The sequence below is a fragment of the Branchiostoma belcheri genome, unplaced genomic scaffold (genome assembly GCF_001625305.1).
Source record: "Branchiostoma belcheri isolate BF01 breed outbred unplaced genomic scaffold, Haploidv18h27 scaffold2, whole genome shotgun sequence".
In the NCBI taxonomy this organism is placed as follows: Eukaryota; Metazoa; Chordata; class Leptocardii; order Amphioxiformes; family Branchiostomatidae; genus Branchiostoma; species Branchiostoma belcheri.
In genome coordinates this window covers 2,382,444-2,399,473 of record NW_017803490.1, presented here as the reverse complement: position 1 = coordinate 2,399,473, position 17,030 = coordinate 2,382,444, and the positions used below count along the sequence as shown (strand labels likewise).

The 17,030-nt window shown below is 42.9% G+C and overlaps 1 protein-coding gene across 1 annotated transcript in view; it reads left to right on the top strand.

Annotated features, from left to right (window-relative positions):
* Nucleotides 1-2,057: 2,057 nt before the first annotated feature.
* LOC109468371 overlaps nt 2,058-17,030 on the top strand; it is a 17,658-nt gene continuing 2,685 nt past the window's right edge. The window contains exons 1-7 of the mRNA XM_019766621.1: nt 2,058-2,140; nt 2,973-3,070; nt 4,494-4,609; nt 5,103-5,133; nt 6,383-6,449; nt 11,749-11,955; nt 14,181-14,275. Coding sequence (XP_019622180.1) covers nt 2,978-3,070; nt 4,494-4,609; nt 5,103-5,133; nt 6,383-6,449; nt 11,749-11,955; nt 14,181-14,275 — 609 coding nt within the window. The 5' untranslated portion in view covers nt 2,058-2,140; nt 2,973-2,977. The remainder of the gene's footprint in view (nt 2,141-2,972; nt 3,071-4,493; nt 4,610-5,102; nt 5,134-6,382; nt 6,450-11,748; nt 11,956-14,180; nt 14,276-17,030) is intronic.

Sequence of the window (17,030 nt, the reverse complement as noted above, 5' to 3'; positions counted from 1 at the left end):
ACGGACTTGTAAAGGAAGCGTAAAGATATCAAATATGTTTACGTCATATTGAAGCACACATAAAGGTGACGGAAAGGCGGAATTTGCCTTTCAGCGACCTTTACGAAGTCGTAAAGTCTACGGAAATATTTTTTCACCTTTATAGTTCTTTACATATTGCTGAAAGTTTGCTTAAATGTCTGTTTTCGTGCTGTGTTATACGTAGTTGCAATGAATCTAAGAATTCTGTGAATGTACGCAGTCCAGACGTCAAGGCGCCAAAGGGGCAACATCAGAAACCTAATTACTGAAGAAAATTGCTCTCTTTGCTCTCTGCATGCGTCAGTATGACTGAACGGTACACGCGTAGACCTGATCACGCCCTCAAGGTTTGCAGAAGATCTAAGGCATTTTGTTAAGTCTTTCACAGCGGTCTTCTCTTTAGAAACTTAGTCTTTAAACGTGCGTAGCAAGTCAAGGTGTGTCGGTGGGATTCGAGAGGCATAATCAGACAATTTCGTGACATATTACCGTCAGGGAAGAGGCATACACCGCATTTTCAATCTTGCTAAGGCCACACCAATTTGATTTGTTGGTTCTCGGATTTTTCTAGAAAAAATACGAGACGACAGGGCAAAAAAAAAGAACAGGCCAAGGCATCCTATGATAGCTCCAAATGCTAACAGTAGGAGCCATGAAGTCAACATACCAGGCTGGTCTGTAATTCAAATAATGAATTTCAAACTTTTAATCAAAACACTGCGCGCATTTGATAGATGGAAACAGTAACAAGTCTGAAGAGGAGGGACTTTCTTCAACTGTTGGGGCCAAAATAGGAACATTTGGGAGTTGATTCAGAGCATGAATTTTTTTGCAAATCAGAAAAAAAATGAAGCGGGCGAATCCGGGAACCAACTAATTAAATTGGTGTGGCCTAATAGCTACATGTGTTCACTTGCGAACATCTCTTTATACCTTTAGGGTGACTTGAAAATGCGAAGAACCCATAAGAGGTACCGACAAGCAGTCTCAACGTATCAAATTACCCTGTCAAAGTGCGTTAACGACAAACGTTTCAAAACTAAGAGAAAACGACTGTGCGTCTTTGAAGTTCACATCAAACTAACTAGACACGTAGCAGAGTTGAGGAGAGTACTTCAAATCCATATATTAGCTTCCTCTGTTAAAACCAAACCTTTTAATGTACGTTGCACACACGTCAATGGGGGATTCAAGGGTTAAATCAGGCAATTTGCTGTCTTATTAACTTCAGTGAAGAGTCATAGAGTACATCTTCACGTGTCAATCTTGGTAATACGTATTCATGTACTCGTGAACATCCCGATATAGATCAAAGTAATCGTCAAGTCATTACCACCAGGCATGGGGATTCCACGTGTATGTAGCTGATGAAGGACTGGGCTTGGGATCGTCAGGGGATGAGGGGTTGGCATGGCAACACAGATGAGTTACCATGGCAACAAAGACAGGCCTAAATCTCTCCCCATCCCCGAAACTGATGAAACTTTCAACACTGACATGATTCTGAGGATGACGCTTTTGGAGTCCTAATATCAGGTTAGAAACATTCATATATATGGTGACAGGAGTATAAATCCCTCCTGCTATAAAATTGCAACATGATGTAACCCAACACCAGTTACCATTTTGACAGACGTTTGGTTCAGGTCATTGACCGTATAATTTGGAGAAGAAGAAGAGGAAGAAGAGACAGAGTAAAAACAATATGTTTTCATAAAAGAAAGTTTTCGTAAACTTAAAAGAAATTTAGATGTTTAAAACATTGAGCTAAAAAACAAAGAATGCAATCGACTCATAAAGACACATGTACGTGACCTAAAATCATACGAGGATTTGTTTTTAAGAACCAAAGACACTTATCTAGAAGAGCGGAATTGACCCAGTGCACTTTTCTATAAATAAAAGCTGTAACGCACCTTGTGGTCGTACGCCTTACCTTTGCTTTCACATGTTTAAATTTATGACCCCTACAAACTTGTGAAAGGTGGCTCAGTCCAGAAAGTTAAACTTTAACCAAACACATCAAAGCGCGTCACGATCAGTCAAACCACCAGTAGACAGGGTAGAGGGGCGGAAACAAACAGGAGTTTCTGTACTGCCGTGCTTTCCAACTCTACAGGTATTGTGTAGTCTACCATGTAGAAAACATATACATGTAGTAACCGTAACGGTTTTAGTATGCGTCGCTTGCTGCAAAACGTGCTAAGAACTGATCTGGAGCGCTCGAAAACCGAGGGGAGCAAACGGTTGGGTTGTTTAGTACTTTCACTTGTGTACATTGTGAAAGAAATTGTTATAAATGGGGACACGTAGAGCTATAGCTAGCTTAGGTTTAAGTCGTCAACCATGCCTGAGTAACTATCTCCGACGACGATATTTTTAACTTGTTTTACCCATTGTTTTAGCCTAGATACCAGCCTTGTTAGCTTTTTTTTGCCCCCTGATAGCCAATATCCGAATTGGAAAAACAAGGCCGATATTAGATCCAGGCTACCGTTTTCCTCTATCTATTCAGTACAAAGAACAAAATGCCGGCGCCTTTAAAGGCATCCAGTGCGATTTCAGGGCAGCAAAACTGGAAATATTCTGCATAAGGCAATCTTTGCGATATTGACACATACTGCTTCATATTAGCACATTTCAATCAGTATTTCATACTTTGGACATTTAAAACTGCAGAAACAAGCCCCAAGATGAGTCCTTTATTTTATGGGAGGTACCCTAAAAATCAGCCCAGGGCCCTCCCAGTAACCATTTTCCGTCAGAATGTCGGTAACTTTTGCTCCCTGAGGGTCAATATACACTGGGATAGTGTGTTTTGAACTCAGTATGTAGATAAATGACTAGTATAGAATATTGACTTTAAAAAATCGGGTTTCCAAGCCCTAAAAACTGCACTGATTGCTGTGCTATTAATATTGCTGACATTTTTGGTTTCTGTTCCACCCCAGCTACCATGAGGCTGACTGTGCGGGCTCTAGCGCTGGTGGTCCGGGACGGCAAACTGAACACGTACGTCAAGCAGAGCAAACTCTGGAGACCGGGAGAGGTGAGACTCCAGTCTGGCAACCTGTAGATAGCCTCCTTTGCAGACTTTTAGGGCGTCCGCGAAGCCGTCTCTCCCCGGCAAAACTCCCTCGGCGGCAAAATCGTCCCTCTGCGGCATAACTCGCGTCGCTCACCGAAAAAAAATAATAACGCCGCGCCCTACAAGTCTGCGAAATGGTCTAAGTACAACAATGATATTCTCATTCTCTTTACCCTCTCTCATTCTATCTCTTTCAGCGTCTCTCCTTCTTTCTCTCCCTCTCTGAGATATTAAATAGACTATACCAAGTGCATTATACAGAAGTTGGCTATACATATCATGATTTATGAATTAGCATCACTATGAAATGGTATTCTATGGCCTATTGTCTACTAATACTGATATTCCTACTCATACGCATGACTAGAACCGCACAACACTAAGGTGAGATATCTATATTTCATAGCAAAGATCATATGGCATAATTTTTGTCATGTCAACGTACGTTTACCCTGATATGTGTGTTTTTGTATCCAGTACTTGGTAAAGGTAAACGTAAAATGTACAGTAGTCCCGTAGCCTTTTTGAGGCCGTAGATACTAGCCTCCGTAGCAGGCTTATAGAACTGGGGGTTTGGTGGTCTTCGGCTGTTTTCTGATTAGCCCAGCTCTACAAACGGGGGTAATTCAACCAGGCCGGCTATGTTGTCTATATGCAATCAGAAAATAGCACATAAAAGCTCCCAAAGACCCTGTAGACCACCAATACCCCAGTTTTTGGCATGCTATAGAGGCTAGTAGAGGCAGTGTGTTGTTTGTTATCCTCTGTGTCTAGAGGCGGAACCCACCCATATCCTTCCAACGACTTTTACCCCACCAGTCAGCACTTGGCAAAGCAAATATTTGTTAGGTAGAAAGTAAACAGTAACAAAGTTCACTGCCGTAATCAGCGACACATACCAGCTGTAGTAGCAACGGGAAAGTGGAGGATAAAGTTCATGATAAGAGGTAAACATTGTCAACATAATCCTAAAAAACATTGTCAACATAATCCTAAAAAAACAAATAAATTTAGATAACAATATTGTGCTTTATGCAAATATCCGTGTGGGCGGAGGTATGGAATCGTGAAACTCTACATAATGGTGTATTTATCATTGTTCCTTATGTTTACCGAACGAGAACATATTGTTTTTGCTCTATTTCTTCTTCTCCAAACAAATGACCCGAACCAGACGTCTGTCACCACGGTAACTGATGTTGGGTTACATCTTGTTGCAATTTTATAGCAGGGGGGATTTAGACTCCTGTCACCATATATGTGAATGTGTTCGAGTAAGAATTAACAGAGCAGACCATATGCGAAGGTAAACATTATGTATTTGTGTTGTTGATAGGTGTGGCCCCTGGTCGCCATGGTAACCATGTTTCCTTGTTGTTGCTAGGTGTGGCCGGTGGTCGCCATGGTGACAGTGGGCTCCGCCCTGTGCGGGTTCGTCTACAGGACCAAGTGTTACGTAGGACAACAAGGGCGCCGGGCACTGACCGAAACACGTCATCAGTGACGCCATCGATGACGTCATCAGTGGTTTACCCGCCGCCATGTTGGTGTCCTCTTTTGCATTCGAACACACGAAAATATTTCGACGCTCTGTGGTGATAAGATTATCTTGAAAACCTTGTCGAAGTAAAAACTCTGCTGCTGTGTACGATTGAGCTACGATTTGCTGAATTGTAAACGAAACGCTTCTTGGTAAAGCTGTCCGGGTCCTATGATGGAAATAGCTGGTTGAGTGTGATGACGATGAGTGACTCAAATAATTGGTAACTTTAGTGACTTGAAATGGACTAATATTAAGACTGGACTTGGATGCACAATTGTAATGTATCATGAGATCTGTTTAGCGGAGAAGAGATATTTGTCATAGTCTATTAGCATGTAATTTCAACGTAAGAATCTACAAGTATGCTATCTGAAGATTGTTTGTTGGATTTTTGTTTGTTTGTTTGTTAGAGCCATTGTTTAATCATGACAAGCTCAAATTGGCCTGCAGGTCGCTTATCATTGCGGTCATGAGGGAAGAGGTAAGGAGCAGGCAAAATATATAACATTCAGTTTTTGTTTGATCTGCCCGACTAATGTACTGTAGGGACACCCAACCGACGATTGCTACAATCCAAGCCATCATTAAAAGAGTTACTGAGTGTTCAGCCTTGTATCTGTGGAACACAGGCGAGAAGTTTAGTAGAAAAAATCCGCCATGTCGTATCGATTCTTTCAACTGATGTCTACTCGTGATGTTCACAGGACTAACACCATTAACAGCGTGCCAATAACCATTCCGGCTGTCTTCGTTCCATTACAAACATAACGGCACAGAAGACAGACGACTGTCTGAAATGTCGTCTGGTAGGTTACCTTGACAAAGCGAGCAGGCTTCTGCAGGGGTGTCAAGTGGGATCGTCCGAGGATGAGTTGCCATGGCAACACATTGTACATACGTGTCTGAAGAGTTGTCTGGCATGGGTTGCCATGGCAATACAGGTGTCTACAGACGTGTCTGGTGGGCCGTCTGGCATGGGTTGCCATGGTAATACATGATGATGATGATGATGACTGGTTTATTCAGTAAAAAAACATTTTGCAGCCCGGAGGCTGAATTGCATGTTTCCGTACATTGATCAGTGTCCACCTTAACATTATAATAACAAATTTAAAAACAACTTTAAAATATCCTTCTAGCACAGAGTTTATACATAAAATTGGATTTCGAATTTCCACTCATTAACTTGATCTCTCTCTATATATACATGATAAAAGACTCAATACATTACTTCTTTACGTCGACTCATTTAGGAGTTTGACTATGTAGGGCAAAGGGCTGTTGGAGTAGCGCTTCGTGCGTGCTAGAATAGAGTCGAATTTGTTGTTTTGCCTTGTTGACCTCCCCGTTACTTCGCCTCTTGTCTGAGGGAGCCAGTGGTGATAGAGAGTTGACTTGGACAGTTTTTTCCCGAACTCTCGGCACAGGTTTTCACGTCTGTCATATAGACTGTGTAGCCTCAGTACTTTACAGGACTGTTCGTACGAGAGGTTATGTCCCAGGATGATCCTTGTCGCCCGTCGTTGAATCCTCTCTATCTTGTTGTGCTGTGTAATCGTCAGTCCGGGATGCCAGACTGGCGCGGCGTATTCAAGTACGGGTCGGATGAAACATGTGTATATGGTGAGCAAGTCCTCCGCAGGTAGGTTGAACTGTCGCAGTCGGCAGAGAAGATGCAGTCTTTGATTTCCTTTCTTTGTTATGTCCATGACATGGGTTCCCCACCCCAGGTCTGCTTGAAACGTCACTCCGAGGCACTTAGCGACGCCCACTACCTCCAGGACGTGACCATGAATGGTGAGGGGAGGTGGCGGTGGGGGTGTCCGGCTGAAGCAAATGTGCATAGCCTTGCATTTCCCGGGGTTAAGCTGCATACTGTTCTTGTCCGACCACGATGCTAGCTCGTCGAGGTCTTTCTGTAGTCTCGATGTTTGGGAGAGACGTCGCGATTCGATGGTGTTTAAGTCGTCGACGAAGGCCCAGGTTGGGGACTGTATGGTGTCTGTTGAGGTGTTTATATGGGCGATAAACACTATCGGTCCCAGTTTGGTACCCTGCGCCAGACCACATGAGAGTTGCTCTGATTGGGACAGGACTCCGTGGTACCTGGTCCTCTGTGTACGTCCCGAGTGGAAGTTAGCAAGCCATGGGATCAGTTCTGGCCTCACCCCTATCTCAAGCAGGTGTTTCATCGCTGCAGTATGGTCGACGAGATCAAAATTGTACAGATGTGTCTGAAGAGTCGTCTGGAACAGGTTGCCTTGGCAACAGAAACAGGTGTCTACAGACGTGTCTGACGAGTCGTCTACGCATAGGTTGGCATGGCAACACAAATATTTACGGACATGTCTGTCGAGTCGTTTGATGATTGGTTGCCATGGCAACACATTCAGATTTCTACAGACGTGTCTGACGATTCGTCTGACCTGGGTTGCTATAGCAACACATTCAGGACTCTACAGACGTGTCTGGCATGGGTTGCCATGACAACACAGACAGGTATCTACAGACGTGTCTGACGAGTCGTCTGATGATGGGTTGCCATGGCAAAACATTCAGGACTCTACAGATGTGTCTGACGAGTCGACTGGCATGCGTTACCATGGCAACACAGACAGGTACATGTATCTACAGGCGTGTCTGACGAGGTGTCTGGCACGGGTTGCCATGCCAACACAGACGGGTATCTACAGACGTGTCTGATAAGTCGTCTGATGATGGTTGTGATGGCTACACAAACAGGTATCTAAAGACTTTCCACTCTACTGCATTCACCGTTATTTCATACTTGACATGAAAAAAAAACACATGCATTCAAAAGATGGAAAATGCAGTCGCGACGTGGATGCCAATCGCCTCTTTGTGACTGATATCTTTCAGAGAATTTTCTTTTGTCTAATTGAGTCTCTAGACAGAAAATGAATCGCATATCGTTGTCTCTAACAGTGAGGTATCTCCTTTTTCCTAGAAACAATTTAGAATCTACGCTCGCGAGTGCGTCACAGAAATCTAGTTTGCGTCGCTCAAGGCGTGATACTAATAGAGAACCACGAGCAGAAACAAGCAGATGGAAATAAAGGCACCAATCTTCGAAGGGGCTGTGTCTGGTAGACAACTGTGCTAGTGCGTCACGGAATGAAATTCGTTTTGCCCAAACTGAGAGTACACCAGCTCTTCTGTATTCAGAACAATTTTGTTATCGTCATTTAACAAATCGTAGAGGCCTGAAGCAAGGAGTATTGTGAATGGAAAGGTAAGAAAACAAGTTTCAAACCATTTCCATGTACACGCTACAGTACAATTGTTGCATACAATTATTACAGTTCATATTTGTATGTATAGCACGTCCAGGGCAGGTGGATAGACGGCTCTTGGAGGACTACACAACCGAACCCCACCGGGCGGTTCAGTTGCACTCCGACGAGTGGGTTGGGATTCGAACCCTCGACCTTCTGCTCCCATATCAGGTCCGCCAACCATTTATATTCAATTACGTACGGAATGTTCTTACGTGTCGAGCCCACAACAATTAATGCCGTGTTACTGTAGCCTTCGGCTAGTATGGCGCCAAAAACAGAGAACACCATGGGTCAACGACCTTAAAAACAATTTTAATTTTATGTGTTCCTCGATCCAGAAGTTACGAGTTTCCCCAAACATTAGTTGGTGTAAAAGAAATGTTTAAGGCATCCAGTGCAGTTTTTAGGGCTTGGAAACTCCATTTTTCAAAGCCAATATTCTAGTCATTTAACTGCATAGGGAGTTGAAACCACACTGTCCCAATGTATATTGACCCTCATGGAGCAAAACTTCCCAACATTCTGACGGAAAATCGTTACTGGAAGGGCCCTGCGCTGATTTTTATGGTACCACTCAGAGAATACAGGACTCATCTTGGGGCTTGTTTCTGAAGTTTTGAATGCCCAAAGAATGAAATGCTGACTCAAATGTGCTAATGTTGAGGTGAATTCTGAAGTAAATAAAAAAAATGTGCTAATGTGGGGCAGTATATGTCAATATCATAGAAATTGCCTTATTCAGAATATTTCCAGTTTTGCTGCCCTGAAATCGCACTGGATGCCCTTAAGATTCGAACTCACACTTAACGTCTAGAGATAACTGTCTTTAAGTACCAAGGCCGTGAAGTAATGCATGTTGTACGGCTACAAAGCATATACTACTGCGCCCCACCCTTTAAAAAGGAACGACCTTAAAAAGGGAGCAAGTTTCATTGTGTAATAATTTTATGGGTCCCTCGGCCGAAATTACAAGTCTCGCAAAGTATCGGTTGGTCTAAAAGATGTACTAAGATTCCGACTCACATTTTACAGTCTAGATGATTGTCTTTAAGCACCAAGGCCGTCCCGGTTAGTACATGTCGTGTGGCGTCAAAACAGACAACCGCACCCAACCTCAATTAAGGGTGAATGGCCCTTAAGAAGACAAGCAACTTTCATTTTCATTCATAACTTTATGGATCGATATCTTTCGACCGAAATTACGATTTTCGGAAAACAGTGACTTGTATAACCGAACTGTTAAACTTCCTGAGCACACTTTACAATCTAAGACTAAAACTTGCGTAAAGGCACACGTAAAAGAAGACGCAGAACCTTTACGCATTGTTTAAGGTGTGCTTAAAGAATAGATTTTGTGTAGTGTAAATATCTGTCTTTAAGCACGGTGGCTGTAAGCTAGCATGGAGTTAAAGTCAGACAACTTGGCATCAAACAAGTGTCTTAAAGAAGAAGCGGAATCTTTACGCATTGTTTAAGGTGTGCTTAAAGAATAGATTTTGTGTAGTGTAAATATTTGTCTTTATGCACGGTGACCACCAGCTAGCATGTAGCTAAAGTCAGACACCATGGCCCCAAACAAAGGTGAATGACCTTTCAAAAACTACCATTTTATAAAAAATCGAGTCCCCCGACAAATTATGAGTCTCACAACGTACTGGCTTTTATGACAGAACTGTTAAAATTCCAGCCCACCCTTAAGACTCCAAATGGTAATCTTTAAGCGTCTAGGACCTCCGACTGATGTGTAATTGTAGAGCGTATATAGACTGACAAACAGATCATCAATCATGTACTGGTATCATCTGATGTGTCTAGATAGATAGCTTGTACCCTGAAGGGATTGCGCAATACAGCTAGCCTCCACCAGGCCTTTCTACGGGAATACGGATCGTAGAATTCGGCAAAAAAGAGAGTAAAATTGGCCAGGGGAGTCCGGCCGCGGGGAGGTAGTTTCTTTCGCGGCAAACTGTTCTCTCCAGCAGACCAACTCCCCTGGCATGTTATCTCTCTATTTGGCCGATTTCTACTCTTTCCAGCCGCCTCCCGAAGCCTGGTAGAGGCTAGCCTGTAAATACCGTTCCCTCGGTGCAAAGTTAGCCTCCTGTGCAGGCCTCCGGGCGTGTGGGAGTTTTGATACTGCGTTTTGTAGAATTTTATCAGCCTCTACCAGGCACCGCGGATCGCTGGAAGAATAGTAGAAATTGGCCGAAATAAAGGGATAGTATACCAGAGAAGATCCCGGGCCATAGAAGATCCACGGAGCCTGGTCTGGTAGAGGCTAGAATTTTAGCGCTGGAAATTCTACAAAGTGCAGTATCCAAACTACCACCCGCCCGGAGGCCTGCACAGGAGGCTAGTGCATACGAAGCGGTGAGAAACGGTTCGCTACAATGCTCACATGGGAGTGACAAGCCATAGAGGATCAAGAGGTCCCGGTTAGACAGACAATGGGGAGACGGTTACCGATACATGCCTCCCGGGCACAACATTGGCACCGCTCCAACCACATAACTCAACTCCTAACACACACTTATGTCTCTTCTACTGTTACAATTACATGTAACATCTTCATTGTTAACATTTCGACGCCAATTGACAGTGTTTCAGACGGACTATAAATTTAAAGGGGAATCATGTAACATTGTTGGACTGAAATTTGAAATATTTTAATGAAATTATGTTCATGTGATCGTTGTTTACTTCCACTGTTCAGTATATTTCTGCAATTATCTCACATTTCTGACATTAATTTCTGGCTAAAATGGCACACACGAGGTGCGTTCATTTTGTGGCACCACCACAAAATACCAGAATGTAAACAGACATGGTTAACAGAGTTTTCTCCAGCCTTTACGGTGTAATACTTTGGCCCCTTCAATTCCTGAATGACACTTATTTGCAATGGAGTAAAGTTACTTTGTAAAGAAATGACCAGAAAATTGGCTTTTTGTATGTTCCTAATTTTACACAATGTAGCCTTAAGATGACGCGGCCCCCTGCAACTGTTACAGTACTAGGATCGCACGTACACCACTTCCATACACAGAGATACAAGGCTGGGGCATCGTTAAGTTGGCGTCGCTAGGATTTCTCTCAGTGAAGACGGGACTAAAGCATCGCTGCCTTTTGTGTAATTGTGGCGTACGTGTGTTACAGTCTGGTCCAGGTAAGGGAAAATAGGCATATATGGACATGTGTCACAGGCTTGGCGTAAGTAGTTACATGTACAACATATGCGTCCATTGACGTAAAGGCAATTACTAGTAACGAGCCCTAAAAGATTGGGGGTCTCGTTTCAACAAGGACGTTCTACGTGGTAGTACATTCTTGGTTTCAAAGACAAGTTCGAAATGGACTATAAGCTACAGCATATGTATATATATGATAATCTTTATTTGCAAAATCATGCCCGAAGGCTAATTGCTTTTACGGAGTCAAAGGTACTATATGGTACAATACAATAATATCAACTGCTGTCTGGAAAAAGTAGAGAGAGAGAGAGGGGGGGAGAGAGGGAGGAAGAGAGAAAGAGGGCGAGAGTGAGAGAGAGAGAGAGAGGGAGGGAGGTAGAGAGTGAGGGAGAGAGAGAGAGGGAGAGAAAGAGAGAGGGAGAGAAAGAAAGAGACAAAAAACATTTTCTTGGAGGTGAAGAAACATATGTACATGTACGTGAAGTGCATTCAGCACACAAATCGTACAATTGAAATCGATCTTCTGTGAAATACCATCATCATTTCCCACATTCCTGACTCATTGTAAGCCCGTAGTGCCTACGTGCCGCACACTACTTCCCCAAGCCCGCCCATGGCCGCTACGTCACGGCACTATTACTAATTTCGGCGCGGCGGCTGACGTGTATGTAGATGTGTGTCCCACCGCACCGGCTCACATAAAAACGTGGTCCTTCCGGAAACCCAAACAAACCACGCCGAGAAAGCAGAGGCAACCGGCCGCCAGATATTTCACTGTCTTACGGTGTCCTTTGACTAAATACACGGCAGGTAGGTTGTATATATGTGTACACAGTTGTGAGAGTAGGGGATAGAATTCTAGAAACGGTTGATTAAGGTTGTATATCGGTTTTTGCTTTGAACCTGTATAGCGCTATTCAGTGTACGTACATGTACATGTACGTACTACGCTGTATGTATTGGGTGAATTCTGGAAGCTTCTTCGAGCAAGAAACGTTGTAGGTAGGTTTTATATATGTGTGTGAGAGATAGAATTTTAGAAACGGTTTGCAAATTTATCGGTTTTTGCGTTGAACCTGTACATGTATAGCGCTATTCCGTGTACATGTACATGTACGTACTACGCTGTATGTATTGGACGAATTCTGGAAGCTTCTTCGAGCGACAAACGTTGTAGGTAAATTGACTCGGGCGTATCTCAATTAAGGTGTATGTACTTGTGCATGTACCTGTTTAGTTTTCAATTAGGAAATATTGTCTTCAAGTGTTATATTGGAGTGGGTGGGTGTGGTTTGCTGTGGTATTGTCGTAGCCTCCACCAGGCCTTCCTATGGGGGTACGGATCGTACAATTCAGTAAAGAAGGAAAATGATAATCGGCAAAGATAGTCAGTCCACAGGAGGGTTAATTTTGCCCTCTACGGTGGCCAAACTCCTCTGCCCAGTTATTTTCCTATTTGGCTAAATTTTACCATTTTTTTAAACCCGCGTTGTTTATTTATATTAATAGTATGGTGGAGACTAATATTATCATAGGCTTTGTTTATGAAACACGTGTTGGTAGTCACCGCCAATCTCTTAATGGTTAAGCTGTACGAATAGGCCACGCGGTAGGGTGTAGCCTGGTATCCAGTCTTACGTGATTGGGGGTGATGGGGTGTTCAGGCAGGCTGTGTCTTCGGGGGCTCTAATAGCTTCCCCCGCCCAGTGAAACAGGCCGTCCCGGTAGGAGTGTGACGCTAATAACAGATGGTATGCTTCGTGGGTAGGGCTAATCAATCTCTCGTGAAATACACACCGGGAAACCTAGCTAAGGTGGGCGGGAAAGAGCTCTTGTAGCCCCGAGGAAAACCCGCCCCTACCACGTAAGACTGGATACCAGGCTAGGTAGGGTGAAGAGTTTAGCGGAACCGGCCCTGACACGTACCGCACGTTCACCAAGAACCGGTGCGGGCAGACCGGCTACCGGGCCCGGGTACATTCCTCGTGCGACGGCCGGGGGTAGGGCCGGAATACAAATTAGGGGCATTCTTGCGAAACAGTCGTAGGAGTGTCGTATATTTCTCGTGGAAATATCGCTCCTAACCCTTGTTAGTCAAACGTACCCCCCCCCCCAAATGAAAAAAAATCGTACAGGTAATGTGAATGTAATCTTTTTTTCCTACCGAATTATAGCATTCTACCACAATTTTTCCTACCGAATTGTAGCATTGTAGCGGTTTAACAAGGTTAAATATACTTACGCTAACATGCTATCAGATATTAAATCTGAATGTTTCGTCCCACATTTTGGCCAATTTCTTATAAATCCCCATTCTGAGTCATTGGTGAGTAGCTATAGTGAGTTACTATAACATCGTGACCAGATCATTTCCGTCCCCCGCCCTTGAATTGACGCCGGGCCTAGCCTGGTAGCCAGACCACCGTAGGCTTTCCGGTCTCTCTGCGGTGCTTGGAGGCTTGCCAAGCCGCCAAGGTTCATTAGCGCTCGCCTGGACTTTTAACGGGGTCGGTTTCAATAATTTACGCCTACGCACGACAGAATACCAGTAATCAGAAAGACTCAGGCTGGAAAAATAGGCTGTCAGAGAAAGAAAGATCCTAAACTCACGAGCCATACTCTCCAAACAGTTTTTGTTAAGGATTCGGCTTATTTTCAGCCATTTTTAGCGGGTTCTCTTTTTATACTGGTATTTTTTTACACCAAATAAAACGGGTGCCAAAATCGTCACTTCCTGGCTAATAATGCATATTGCTTGGCCAATATGTCTTTAAACACCCCTAAGCCTAGCCTCTACCAGGCTTCGTGAGGCGGCTGGAAAGAGTAGAAATCGGCCAAATATGAGATAGCATGCCAAGGGAGTGGCAAACTGTTCTCTCCAGCCGACCAAACTCCCTTTGCATGCTATCTCTATTTGGCCGATTTCTACTCTTTCCAGCCGCCTTCCGAAGCCTGGTAGAGGCTATCGTAAGCCGCCTGTAGAGACTGGTTACCAGGCTACTGACACCCTTTCTCCCGCCCTTCTGCAGCTACCATAACCATGCCCCTGAAACTAGCGAGAGCGGCTCCACGTCTGATCCGGGACGGGAGACTACTCAAGTACGGCAGACCCAAAATCTGGAAAGCCGGAGAGGTAGGAAGATTCCCTTATATTCTGTAACCACAATCTTACATGATTAGGCCTTCCTATACGAATCGAATTTGAGTCAAATTTGAGTTAAAATTGAGTCAAATTTGAGTTTAATTTGAGTCAAATTTGAGTCAAATTTGGGTCAAATTTGAGTTCGGTAGTGGTCGGGAGGCCATATTCGGCTCTGTGTGACAGGGGCTTTATAGAGGTAGAACAAATGAACTCTCCATCGCAGCACGAGTATGGTTCTGTAACTAGGCCAAGGTCTCAGGCAGAAACGAACCCATTTATCTAGCTGGGTCTTCTGGGAAAACCGATCGATAAATTCACACCACATTTGTTTCCGGGGAACGCTCACTAACATACATTTATTTCCGCTGCTTCCACAGAGAATGTAGTGTATTACGAGTATATGTACTGTCATACACAGAAAAAAAGATCAGGTTCACGTGCAAATGATATATGATTTTTTTTCCGAAATACGACGGTACAGATGTGTGTTGTCATAAGCATTGACTGATCTATTAATAGTTGCTTATAAATCATATAATAGGATATCATATGATAACCTATCAAGCTATGAATGCTTGCACCCTCGACATTTTTTGCCACAGAACTAAACATTGTGCATCATAATGTAGTTCTTGTATTTAGGTTCATGTAAAGGTCAATCCACCAATCGATATCCCAATTGAAATGTTCACTCAACCTTGATCATGGCTCACTGACTCCATGTTTTGTCTCATATTGGGTCCATGTAATGCCATGGCTTACTACATACATGTGTAATACTTGGCGTTCAGAATGCAGCAAAAATGGCATATTATATAGTTCTCCTAGTCAATGACGAAAATTAACAACCTTTATGATTGTAATGTTCACCTAATACGACTGATGTTTTGTCTCAAATTGTCTCCATGTAATGCCATGGCTTGCTACATGTACATGCATGTGTAATACTTGGCGTTCAGAATGCAACAAAAATGGCATATTATATAGTTCTCCTAGTCAATGACGAAAATTAACAACCTTTATGATTGTAATGTTCACCTAATACGACTGATGTTTTGTCTCAAATTGGGTCCATGTAATGCCATGGCTTGCTACATACATGTGTAATACTTGGCGTTCAGAATGCAACAAAATGGCATATTATATAGTTCTCCTAGTCAATGACGAAAATTAACAACCTTTGTGATTGTAATGTTCACCCAACCTTTATAACGATTGATGTTTTGTCTCAAATTCGGTCCATGTAATGTCATGGCTTGCTACATACATGTGTAATACTTGGCGTTTGGAACGCAACAAAAATGGTATATAGTTCTCCTAGTCAATTACGAAATTTAACAACCTTTATTATTGTAATGTTCACCTAATACGATTGATGTTTTGTCTCAAATTGGGTCCATGTAATGCCATGGCTTGCTACATGCATGTGTAATACTTGACGTTCAGAATGCAGCAAAAATGACATATAGTTCTCCTAGTCAATGACAAAAATTAACATCTTTGATCTACGCATTCTACCGATGATATCACATTGTTCACCTTGTCATGTCCTTAACACAGGAAGTCTGGGGGTCACTTTCGTGATTTTACGATCTGCCGTGATCAAATTTCCGGTAGCGAAGTTCCCACTCGGGTCAACCTGCTATATTTACTCTACAGATCCTGACATTGTCGCCATGTGAACACTTGAACTTCTCATATTTCGTATTTTATGGGTTAAACCCCGGGCAATTTGTCAACTGAAGCCTACAACAGTATATTAGGAATACCGCAGTAGCAGAAATATAGCATTGGTCGCGCCAGAGAGACTGTATATTAGGATATTTAAAGGACAGAGCCTGACATGTCTGTTGACATTGTTGCCAATTACAAAACTAAACCCTTATCATATTTCTTGTGCATTCGAATAATCGTCGGGCAATTTGTCAACTCTACAACAGTATATTTGGAGCAGAAATATAGTGTTGGTCACATCTGTGAGGTAGTATATCACGATATTTAAAGGACATAACATGGCATGTTTGTTGACATTGTTGCCAACTTACTCTTATCATATTATCTTATTATATCACCCGACAATTTGTCAACTAAAATCCATAACTATTTATTTGGAATGATCAGTTTATGGTTAAACAAAGTAGAGGAAAGGGCAGAGTGCTATGATTTTTTTCTTTTAGCTTCTGTGATATTTATGTTGTTTAAAAGTGTCGAAAGCTCACAGGCATGCACGCAAACACATGCACAATGCATGTACACACTCACGCACAAAATCATACACAAACACACAAAATTTCTCTCTCTCTCTCTCTCTCTCTCTCTCTCTCTCCCTCGCGCGCTGTCTCTCTCTCTCCAATACACACACACGCAGACAAAAACCTACACGTATGTGCCCTGTTCTTTTCATACATTCCAGTAGCCTTCACCTAAACAAACCGTTTCCTCTTTTGACATACACATTCTCATCAATGCGGAACGGAAAGCGGAAACGTTCCCGATTTAAACCCAAATATGGTAATGTTTAGAGCCAACTCTCTCCAAGGGCATTTCTTCCTCATAAAAAAAGGTACTCTATTTCGCCCACACAGGAAGAATACATGAATAGTGTATGTTAGACCTCGTTAAACCGATCTGCCAGGCTAAATAATTTATAGTTGTGAAGAAAGCGAAAAACTATAATTAATTATAAATTATATAGACACAGAGTCATACACAGACACACACACACACACACACACACACACACACA